The 11,515-nt window shown below is 43.3% G+C and overlaps 1 protein-coding gene across 1 annotated transcript in view; it reads right to left on the reverse strand.

Moving 5' to 3' along the window:
- Positions 1-11,515, reverse strand: part of SEC63 (SEC63 homolog, protein translocation regulator) — a 58,852-nt gene that overhangs the window by 7,595 nt on the left and 39,742 nt on the right. The window contains exons 16-18 of the mRNA XM_018553536.1: positions 10,273-10,440; positions 7,606-7,755; positions 1,131-1,232 (exon numbers count right to left, since the gene is read on the reverse strand). Coding sequence (XP_018409038.1) covers positions 1,131-1,232; positions 7,606-7,755; positions 10,273-10,440 — 420 coding nt within the window. The remainder of the gene's footprint in view (positions 1-1,130; positions 1,233-7,605; positions 7,756-10,272; positions 10,441-11,515) is intronic.

Raw genomic sequence — 11,515 nt, forward strand, 5'->3', positions numbered from 1 at the left:
TGAGACCACAGTTTAATAATGGGTTACCAATACTTCTCTCTGGAGCCGATATAGTGAAGCAACACATCTTCCACTTTCTTATATTATATGTTATATACTAGGCAGTTTATTTACGGAGTGCTCCAATGAAGCACTGAAAAGGCAAAAGTGGCAGATTCTCTTAAATGACTTTAAGGTACTCTGTTGCTTTTGGCTTCCAGTCCAGTAAGAATGGTTGAAGCAGGGATGCACTGATACTAGTATCGGTACCGATACCGAGTACTCGCCCAAATGCTCCGATGCCTAGCCCGATACTTCCTGTATCAGGTAGCCAGGCGCCACGTCATTACATGGCGCCCGGCTTCCATGATTGGCCAGCAAGCCGACTCCATGCTTTCTCGTCACACAGTGACGAGAAGCATGGGGACGGCTTCCTTGCTAATCAGGAAGCCGGGTAGCGAGTCTTTACACGCTGCCCGGCTTTTGGCTAATCAGGAAGCCAGGTGTCCAGTCATTACACACCACCTGGCTTCCTGAATGGGACTTTCTGGTATTCGGTATCGGCGAGTACCGGAAAAAAATATATCAGTACTTGTACTCGGTACCCAAATACCGGTATCGATGCATCCCTAGTTTTAAGAGTAACCTCCAAATAAAAGGTGAGCACCCAGTAAGGGGTTTTGGGAAATGCCTGTAATGGGATATAATCTTTGTGTCTAAGTCTTCCCCAGGGAGGGCATTTTATACTAATATTCTATTTACCCAAATACCGGTATCGATGCATCCCTAGTTTTAAGAGTAACCTCCAAATAAAAGGTGAGCACCCAGTAAGGGGTTTTGGGAAATGCCTGTAATGGGATATAATCTTTGTGTCTAAGTCTTCCCCAGGGAGGGCATTTTATACTAATTCAAATTATTTTTGATTGCGAAATAAGCCAGTGGCACAAAACTGCATCAAGGCTAGGGACTTCAAAAATGAAAGTCTTTCCCAGGATCCACTGCCTACAATTTAATCATACAGTATACACATACACCAAGTAGACAGAAGTGTGGGGCACCAGGAAGGATAAAGGGAAGCTACAAACAGTACCTCCCACAATCACTAAAGAAAGCTAAAATCAATAGCGAGACCTAAAGTGTGCTTAAATTACCTCTGGAAAGTATAAGCTATATACAGGATGTGTTATTTTTGATTTGGTTTCCAGTAAGGCGCGGTCTTTTCGCTGAATGCTCTGTTGCAATTCTTGCCATTCCTAGAAGACAAATGATAAAAAAAAAAAAAAATAAATGTTACTAAAGATGTAATATATCAAATAGGATTTTGTTCTTACCGTAAAATCTGAGTCCATTGAGCAACACAGCTCTGAAGAATTCTGAGACGAAGGGTTATGCTGCTGCCTCCAGGAGAAATGGACGCTAGGCAAAAAAAAAACAAAAAACCTGCCACTAAGTATATAACCTCTTCCAGCTCACACCTCCCAGTTGTAGCAAGCAGATACAAAAGGAAATAAGAACAGGAAGCGGTGTTCCTCAAATAGAGTCCATTGAGGGACACAGCTGTAAATAATTTTGAGACGCAGGGATGTTCAAAAAGCAGTCTAAAACAAAGGGGCAGAGGCATCATAAAAACTAGAAGCAAGCCGGTACTATGTGGCCCGCAGCCAGCTGAAAAGTCGGGCACACGGTCAAGGACCGCGTGCCTGACTTGCGTGAGTAGCTACATGGTCTGCATCTCTGTTGAATGCAGACAGCATAGCTGCTCCTGTCAGCTCTGGCCAGAGCTCGGACCACTGGTAGGGAGACACTGCATCCAGCAGAGCTCCTGGACTATTCATTAATTTGCACAGCAGTTTACTCAGTGAGGACTACAAGTCCGATGTGACATTTGTCTTGCTTCGTTTGTGAGAACAAAGTGTGTTTTTTATTTATTTTCATCAATTAAGGGATCATTGCACCAAGTTAGGCGCTCAGTGTCTTTTCTATGCAGTTTCCAGGATCCCTTGTCTGTTAAGAGGCGGCCATACTGGTTTTCCATCAACTCTTTGGGCCACGGGAGGGTTTCTTTGGTTGTGCAATTGGTGCTGGGCGGGTCAATTTGTGACCTAGATAAATGTCACCAATGTCTGGCCGCTCCTTACTGAGTAAAAACTACACCATCAGTATTCAGGGAAATGGAGGGAAATAAAACCGTAACCGTTTTCCCAGCAAGCCTGAGCAGAAATAAAGAGAAGAGCTCTCCCACTTTTGAAGTACATAAAGTATAACAAGCACAGGTCACCTTAGCAACACCCCAGTGGCATTGTAATGTACAGCCCACTTGTGACTGCAAGAACCAGAAACATCGGTGACACTAACACAAAGTTGCTGAATAAAACTAGTAATAAGGACACACAGTTGGAAAGAAAAAAAAAAACAAAAAACAAAAAACAAACACACACCGTGCCCTGCTAATGAGTTTGTTCAGACAATTCTGCCTCAGACACATTTAGACACAATAATACTCAGCCCCGATTGGTGTGAGGTAAAAATACGAGGTACCACAACCACCTGTGGCAGACAGCAGAATAATCAAAGAATGGCTGTGTAAGAAGTAAAAATAAAAAAACAAAAAATAAAAAAACACACAAAAGGATCTCTGTTCTCCCCAAAAGCAACCTGAAATTGAGGACAAACAAAGGAAGCAAAGGCGAATTTGCTCCATCCACCTTCACCACAGAAAGAAATGCAATACACGGCTGTGAGGAAACCAGAAAAACAGACTGCACATGCTTGCAAGTGCACAGTAGCTAAAAACAAGTGTTTCGTCAAATTGAAGTCCCGGTCTCTTAAAGAGACGGCAGGAAATTTAAATAAACTCAATCCAAAGTAACTTCACATAAAAGCATTTAGCCAAATAGGAGTTTAAAACCACACAGCCCAAGTAAAATAAAAAAGGGAGGGAAAACACCCAACCTTATAAAACATGAGGTAAATATATATATATTCTTTTGTTTACTCACGACTTTATGGCCCTGTTCCTGAGTTAAGAAAAACAATAAAAACACGAACACAGGATAAGTATTGAGAACAGAAGCAACCTGACAATAAACTAGAAGGGAAGGAGACATCCATTCTCCTGAGGACACTTAGCGAAACTGACAGGTGCGAGAGGTTAATGTCCATAAAGTAGCAGGCTTTAAAAACATTTTTTTTACCTAGTGTCCATTTCTCCAGGAGGCAGCAGCATAATCCTATGTCTCAGAATTCTTCAGAGCTGTGTCCCTCAATAGACGATAAGAGAAATATTGTATCACAACAATGCTGTATCCTTAACTACTAAATTGAACTTATAAACCCAACTCAACCATAAATTCTTAAAGGCTGGACCTGCATGTAACTACTAGCCAAGTTTGCAAGTTACAGCTCGCCATTATGTCCCAGATAAATTGCTTACCTGGAAAATGGTTAGATAATCGCAATTTCCCCAAATACAAGAGATTTTGAGTTCAGGTTGTTCAGTTACATGACATAATGGATACTCCAGCTCCACTGAACCCCAAACAACTAACATCAGCTTCAACATACTTCTCAAGGAAAACTATATGCAGCTATGCTGGTAAACTCTAGCAAATGATCTATTTGAAGATACAATGGGGAATGCCAGAGCACGTTTAACATCATAGGCAGAGGTGTAATCGTAATGAGAATGACTCTGCTGGTAACATCTGTCAAACGCAGAACAAAATTATACAAATAAAGTCTGATTTTAACAATATTTGCCTAATTTTTGTTGCCTGAGACTAGACAGTGAGATAAAACCTACTCAAAAACCGCAGCTTGCAGCATCTTCCTGCTGAAAGCTGCATCAGCTGAAGCTAAGATATCGACAGAGAGACTGTAATGAAGGTGTAAGGGTGACAATGGGGAATATGCTATAAAAGTACTCCAATTTAAACTTTAAGAAACAAAATTCCTGCTTATAAGCAAACATCTATTTGTATCTAAAGTGTATATAATCATTAACAATTTAGTAAAATCGGTGGTTACGTCTCTTGTAACCAGTAAAAAAAATTTGTATGCCTCCCTCCAGTGCTAAATTTTTTAATTTACTGTTGTACAGCTTGTGATATCATAGGGTTGTCAATGCTCTCTGCTCATCGTTTGCCAGTGGAAGGAGTCTTTAAATACTCCTTATGTGTACAAAGCAGGCGTGTGGGCAGTACAAAGGCTGGTGATAGGGCAATTGTAAACTCCACCATCATTGCCGAGCTGCAGTGGAAAGGTTCTCTTCTGTAATCATGCTAGCACTAAATTACCACAGTTGTACTGCTGACGAAGCAGATAATTACAGTATACCGCATAACAGTATACTGCATACTGTATAACAGTATACTAGTTTTCCCTATCTGTAGGTCGACAAAGAAAATTCAAGCACAATGCATTGTCAGACACCAGAGGGCTTTATTTACATTTTTATCATATGACAGATGTAAACCAGTGGGACGGCCATCATATGCAAAATTTATATAAATCAGTATGAGCATCTGCTTTGGTTTTTTCTACACTGCTGCTTGAATCAGTGTGACAGAGTGTGGCTAGCATCAGAGTGTAGGTAGATTGGGTTCCCTAGGTGGCAGCAGCTATTTGTCATCTGCCTGTGTAAAACATTGCCATACAATTACTATCAAATGGAGTGGGTGTTAGTAGTTGATCTGCATTTGCATGGAGGAAGTCTACTCTAATGCCCTCAATTTACATTGCTTGCAAAATGATAACATCCCCTGCAGTCCACAGGACTACAGGCGGTGTGTTCCTGGTATCAAGCCCTTTCCTCAATGGACTGACTGTCATCCAGACTGGAAGTCATTTAGCTACCCTGGACTCTTATGAAAATTTGGAAGGAGAACAAGAGCAACCCAGGAGCATCAGAAAAAAGCAGTTGCTGGAAAGGAAGGTATAGGGCATCCCTGACACAAACACTTAAAACTAAACTCCAGACTCACATTTTATTAATAGTGAGAAAAGCTTTGTCTGTGCAATGCTTTAATGTAGTTCCCCTAAGCTACTGGGGCGGACTTTCACTGACTTCAAATTTAAGCTCTGCCAACTGGCGATTCACTGTCCAAAAAGACTGCCTCAGTGACCAATTAAGTTAAAGGCAGTTGGTGGAGCTTAGCCATGAAATATAGGTAATTCAGGTCCCAGTTAAAATAAACTCCTTTTCATTTACAATTCTCCCCTTTCACATCAGAAGCCCCCCTCTTCACATCATAATCCCCGTTTAGCATATATTGGAAGGCACGCCTAATTGAGGAAGGCTGTTAAGAAAAGCACAGAACAAGGGTTTGAGTAATTTAGCTAAAAACAAGTGGGCAGGGCTAACACCACAAAGTCCACAAAAATTATCTTTATTGTAAGCCCTAAGCAGGACAAGGCGCATGCATGTCTGGTGGATAACAGAAAAAAACAAAGTCTGAGGCGCAACTGCCCATGGAGTTGAACAGTGAGAGTATAGCAGGAGTTAAATGGGCTAGGGAATGCAGGTTAAATGCTGCCCGAGAAGCAGTTTTCGTAGATATTTTACCCTCACGAGGTTCTTGAGAAAGTGTAGTCATCGACGACGGGGTTCCTGTTGGAGGCAGCGTCCGGCGGTCTCTTCTGGGACTGGGTGCAGGGACTTCAGATGCCGGGTCGAGGTACGATTCTATCAGATGCCTGTGTGTGGGACGTGCGATGGCTCGGGTCACGTTGTTTCAGCGGAGCTGGAGCGTCTGGTCTGGTGGCGGCTGGTGGACGTCAAACACGTCCTGTGTTTGAGGAGATCTGGTTCGCTGGCGGGTGGGGGACGCCGATCGCGTCCTGTGTTGGATACGGAGCTTGCGATGCGGGCAGTGGCTCTCTGTACGAGGTGGATGAGTGACGAGGTGCGCAGGTGCTTTATCAAGCCCTACCCTGGCTTGATAAAGAAGACGTGATCTTTGAAACGCGTTGCCTAGACTACCACAAGCGTCCTATCCATTTTTGGACCAACACGACCGCCGTCGCTCGGCGGCGCCTGCGCACCTCGTCACTCATCCACCTCGTACAGAGAGCCACTGCCCGCATCGCAAGCTCCGTATCCAACACAGGACGCGATCGGCGTCCCCCACCTGCCAGCGAACCAGATCTCCTCAAACACAGCACGTTTTTGACGTCCACCAGCCGCCACCAGACCAGACGCTCCAGCTCCGCTGAAACAACGTGACCCGAGCCATCGCAACCCAGCCCAGCAGCACGTCCCACACACAGGCATCTGATAGAATCGCACCTCGACCCGGTATCTGATGTCCCAGCACCCAGTCCCAGAAGAGACCGCCGGACGCTGCCTCCAACAGGAACCCCGTCGTCGATGACTACACTTCCTCAAGAACCTCGCGAGTGTAAAATATCTACGAAACTGCTTCTCGGGCAGCATTTAACCTGCATGCCCTAGCCCATTTAACTCCTGCTATACTCTCACCTGTTCAACTCCAAGGGCAGTTGCGCCTCAGACTTTGTTTTTTTCTGATTTGCACCCTTACCAAGTGGACACTCCGGTCCACTTTGAACTGAAGCCGCACGCCACCCCCACCTCAACACCATCCTCCTCCACACAGCCCCCACTCAACTAAAAGTTCTGAGAAAGTCAGAACCAAAAAAAAACCCATCCCTCAGGAGAGCGCCGTCACACAGGACTTGAATCCTCAATTTTTATCATGTCTGGTGGATAAACTGGTATTTTCCAGTACTTGCAGGGTATTTAATGGGATAAAACATGGGGAAAAGTGCATGTATTGCACAGGTGTAATGCATATTTTGCTTTTACATTTTGCTCCAACATGCACTTGAATCCAGCAAGACAAATTGATACTAGAGCTTTAATTCAAAACTACTATTAATTGTAGATAAATCCAGAGGCAAGAGAGCATTTCCATCTTGGGCAGTGCAGCAGGGCAAAACAACCAATTCTTACACCTAGCTAAACACCAAAGAACTCCGGTTTTCAGTGTGAGAAAAAGGGCACAGCAGTGGTTGAAAAGTAGTTGCGTAGCTAGGTTGAAAAAAAAACAAGTCTATCAAGTTGAACCTACAGGAGAACATTATTTAAGTAATTACTTGTTCTTGTCAATAGTAATGACACTGGGCTTTGAAATATTGTTATCAGTTAGTCATAAATGGATGCTGTGCATTATAATCAAAATATATTACCCTGACTTATGTTGCTTATGTTTTGTATGTCTGAGTCAATATCAAATCATTAAAGGGTTTCTAAACCCTCAACTTTTTTTTGAATATATCCACTGCTATCAAGCAGTAGATATATGCAAAAAGTTTATTTAAAAAAAAACCGCTTTAACAGCAGTTTAAACTTACCTAGTCTTTGCCGCGCGCTCCCGTCCGAGAATCCGAAACTGCTCGGCCTGCCGCAAAGCATCTTGGGGCGGCGATGTGCAGTATGGATATTCGGCCGGGAGACGAGCAGAGACGCAAGGTAAGTCTATGATGCCTGCATCTCCACTTACCCTAGCAGAAGGTAGATTATAGCGTTAAAAAAACCAAACAAAAACATATTGCAACTAGGAAAATCCGTGTCCATGAAAATCCATGTACAGAAACCACAATCCTTACCGCTTCATCATCTTTTCCTTGTTTCTCGTCATTCTCTCTGTCAGATTCTTTGTCACTTCCATCACTTTGGGAATCTTTATTTGTATCTTCATCTTCAGAGTCACTGGCTTTTTCAGAGAGATCATCTTCTTCCTCTTTTGCCGCAACATCCTTAAAAAAAAAAAGTTTTCTAGTATTTATAGTGATACATGCATAGATTCAGCATCTACCAAATTGCTGCTCTTATTACACAGAACATCTCTTTACAGGGAGAGCAACAACTTAACCTGGATGATTAAACACACATGTTCTCCATGCTGTGGGTCTAACTACGCATGGCAGCATAATAAACATGTTTAACAGCAGCCATCTTGCTTTCACATATTTTACAAAAAAAAGATAGTTATTGACTTTCTAATACACTAAATTAGTGCAGATACCTCCAAAACACCAAAAGATAAAACTAGGCACACAAAATACCTACTTCATATTCTACACAACATAACATTCAAAGATGCAACATCATTTAAGCTTCTAACCTTTAGCCAAGACATGAACATTATAGCAAATTTAAAAAAAATCAAGCACAGTAACTTAACTAGAAACATTAATGATGATGAATACAAACTACCGCCTTAGATGCGAAAAAGGATTTTTGTACTTACCGTAAAATCAGTTTGTTGGAGTTCATTAAGGGACGCAGGATTCAGTTAATCTGCAGACAATTGAGTTATACTGCCTCCTTCAGTCGGAATTGGGACACTTGCAAGCAAAAAAAGTCATTGGCCAGCCAAGTATAACCCCTTCCACTCCCATCATGCCTCAGTGTTGTAAAACAGCAGAATTAGGATTAGACTGCGAACACAGATGTGGGACCTGTGCCCCTTAATGTTTTTCTACAAGAACATTATGTTGCATTGTAGGAGTCTGGTGTGGAACTAAGCAAATTATGTGAAGCATGAGGTTCAGAACTCTCATGTAGCACGACAGAGTTGAATGGTTGCTGCACTGCAGATTTCGAGTCTGGGAGTGGAGTGCTAAAAGCTTTTCTTGGGGAAGAAAAACTCTGGCTTGAGCTTTGTCTGCGGTCATTGCTAGATTCTTCATTCACATGTTGGTTCTATTGCAGAATTCTCAAGGTTGGGGATCCAATTAAACTCTTTCAAGGTCTGGACTGTCCGCATCACATTGCTAGTCAGAACCTGTGCGGACTGTTCCCTCAACAGTTGGCTGTCCAAATATCCCAGAATGGGAATGCCCTGTGAGCATAGCATGTCTAGCACAGTGGCTAGTACCCTGGTGAACACTCAGAGTGCGGAAGCAAGATCAAATGGTAGGGCTACAAGCTGGTAGTGCTGTCTGACACAGCAAAACAAAAAGGTAGCGTTGATGTGCTGAAAGGGGGGCTGGGCAGGATCGGTGGGGGGCTCTGCAGGATCTGTTGTGCAAAGCCCCCCTGAGACCCTGCAGAGACCACCACAGATCCTGCACAGCCCCCTTGAGACCACAGCTTTCCTGCTACACTAATAGCGGAACATGTCAAAAGCTGGATGCAGCTTGTGCACTGTATCCAGCGGCTGGCAGGTTACGCAGGAAAGGCTTGGGGAAATTTAGGAGGAGGAGCCCCAAACCAGAATACACCACTGGGCACAACACTTAACTGTCCGGCACGTTAACCATCCCTGTGGAAAACATTGGGAAAAGGGGAGGTGGGTAATGGTGCTCAACTGTACCAATAAATATTGTAGCTACATAAAAAGCCCAGCTTAGCAACAGATAGATGAAGTCCTAATTAAAGAAAAAAAAAAAAAAAAAAAAAAAAAAAAAAAAAAAAAACCAGTACTAAAAACAGAAAAACTTTTCTCAATAGACAAAAGACGCGCACCCTCCAAGGACACTAGCTAAAGCATGATGGGAGTGGGAGGGAGGTATACCTGACTGGACAACTGCTTTTTTATTTGCCGTTGTCCATTCCTTCTGAAGGTAGCAGCATAAACAGATTGTCTCTAAATAACTGAACCAAGTGTGTGTCCCTTAATGAGCAAGAAAGAAACCATTTGATTTCTCTATATTTTGTTTGTTAAAAAAAAAAAAAAGAGAACTATGAGGTGAGCGATTTAGACTCATCCTCATAGTTAGAGCCGGCGTGTGACATTGAAACTGCCACACGTCGGTTTTATTATTCGGGAAGTGAAGTGAGTGAACACATACCGTCGCTCGGTCACTTTCCAATCATCTCCCTTGACAGTCACCGCTCCCCGCAGGGATTCCCCCCTCCTCAATCCCCCAGCGCTGATTGGAGGAACGGATGGGGCAACACAGCTAGCTCTGCCTCTAGATAGGCAGAGTCTACTGTCAATCAGCCAGCTGGGTGGATCTCGACAATATTGTCGGGATCCGTCCTGGCTGCGGCACTCTCAGTATTTAGCGAGCTTAGTATTTAGCGAGATATAGACTTTGGGTCACGGGAGGATGTTAGTATATTTCCTCCCGTGACCCTAAAGAGAACTATGGGATAAAAAGGATACTCCATAGTTCTCTTTTAAGTACCATTTTAGCATAAATCCTGAAGATGACAGAAATTGGAAAGACATTAACTAGCAAACTGATTACTAAAATAAATGTATGCTGTAGAAGACAGCAACCAGTATGAGCAAAGCACTGGATTTTGCTGTGCGAAATACTCACATTGCCTGTTGCATCGTTTCCTTGTTTCTGCTTAGATGGTTTCTGTTGAGATAAAATTGGAGGTGGTGGCTTTTTTTTCACTGGCTTTTTTTTCTTAGATTTGGATGCTTTTTTGGCTGTTTTATTCTTTTGTTGCCAACCTTTGTTCTTGACCTTGCCCGTGTCTGCCTGTAGAAAAACAGTTTACAAGTAAGCAGACTTTTCGTTTAAACAAGAACCACTGTCCACCGACCACTACAATTGAAGTAACACTGTTCATTTTGTAGCCTGTTGCATGCATCTAAAAAGGTCTCTTGTGGGGTAATGCTATTACGCTTATTAACCATCACAATTCATCAAACACAATAATACAATTTGTTTACAACTCTGGTCATATTTACCACGGCAGTCATGTGCCAACTGCACGTATTTTGCAAGTATCTGTGAATTACGCTGATGAAGAATACATAAAGCAGACCAAATAAAGACCTGCACAATTGATAGGAAAAAAAAGCTGCAGATTGATTGTTGGTAGCACTGCCATGAACAGATAACTTTATTTTTTATGAAGGCCAACTTTACATTATCCTACTACCTTCCCTATGCATGAAATGCAGCAGCAGGTACTTTAAAGGAGAACTATGGGGTTAGGGCTTTCCCCCATAGTTCTCCTAAAGGTAACTAGCGTCCTCCCATCACCCAAAGCTCAGTATACCGCGAGCTACAGCTTGCGATATACTGAGACGCCGCAGCTGAAACGCATCCCGACAATTATGTCTGGATCCACCCAGCTGCATGAGTGACAGCTGGCTCTGCCTATCTAGAGGCAGAGCCAGCTGTGCCCGCCCCCTCCCGTTCCGCCAGTCAGCGCTGGAGGATCGGACAGGGGAATCCAGTCTCTCCCCTGCCACGGCTCTCTGCAGTGACAGGATCTGCAAGTGAGCGAGCGCCGGCATGTGTTCGCTCACTTCCTGATCTACTGAGCCGACCTGTGACAGTTTCATTGTCACAGGTCGGGTAGAACTATGAGGATGAGTGAAAATCACTCACCTTATAGTTCTCCTTTAACATAAGGAGAATTTTCTAATGGGCCATCGGAGTGTCCATTACGGCGTTTTCATAAGACAATTTATTCTTCAGGCCTTTTCATAGACAGTGTGAGGGGAGTATACCAAGACTGGAGCAGACAAACTATGGAGCAGCTGTGCATGCCAACCAGCTTCTATTTTCAAACCTTAACTGAACAAACTGAAGATAGAACCCG

Source organism: Nanorana parkeri, unplaced genomic scaffold, assembly GCF_000935625.1.
Source record: "Nanorana parkeri isolate BGI_ZX_2015 unplaced genomic scaffold, ASM93562v1 scaffold123, whole genome shotgun sequence".
In the NCBI taxonomy this organism is placed as follows: domain Eukaryota; kingdom Metazoa; phylum Chordata; class Amphibia; order Anura; family Dicroglossidae; genus Nanorana; species Nanorana parkeri.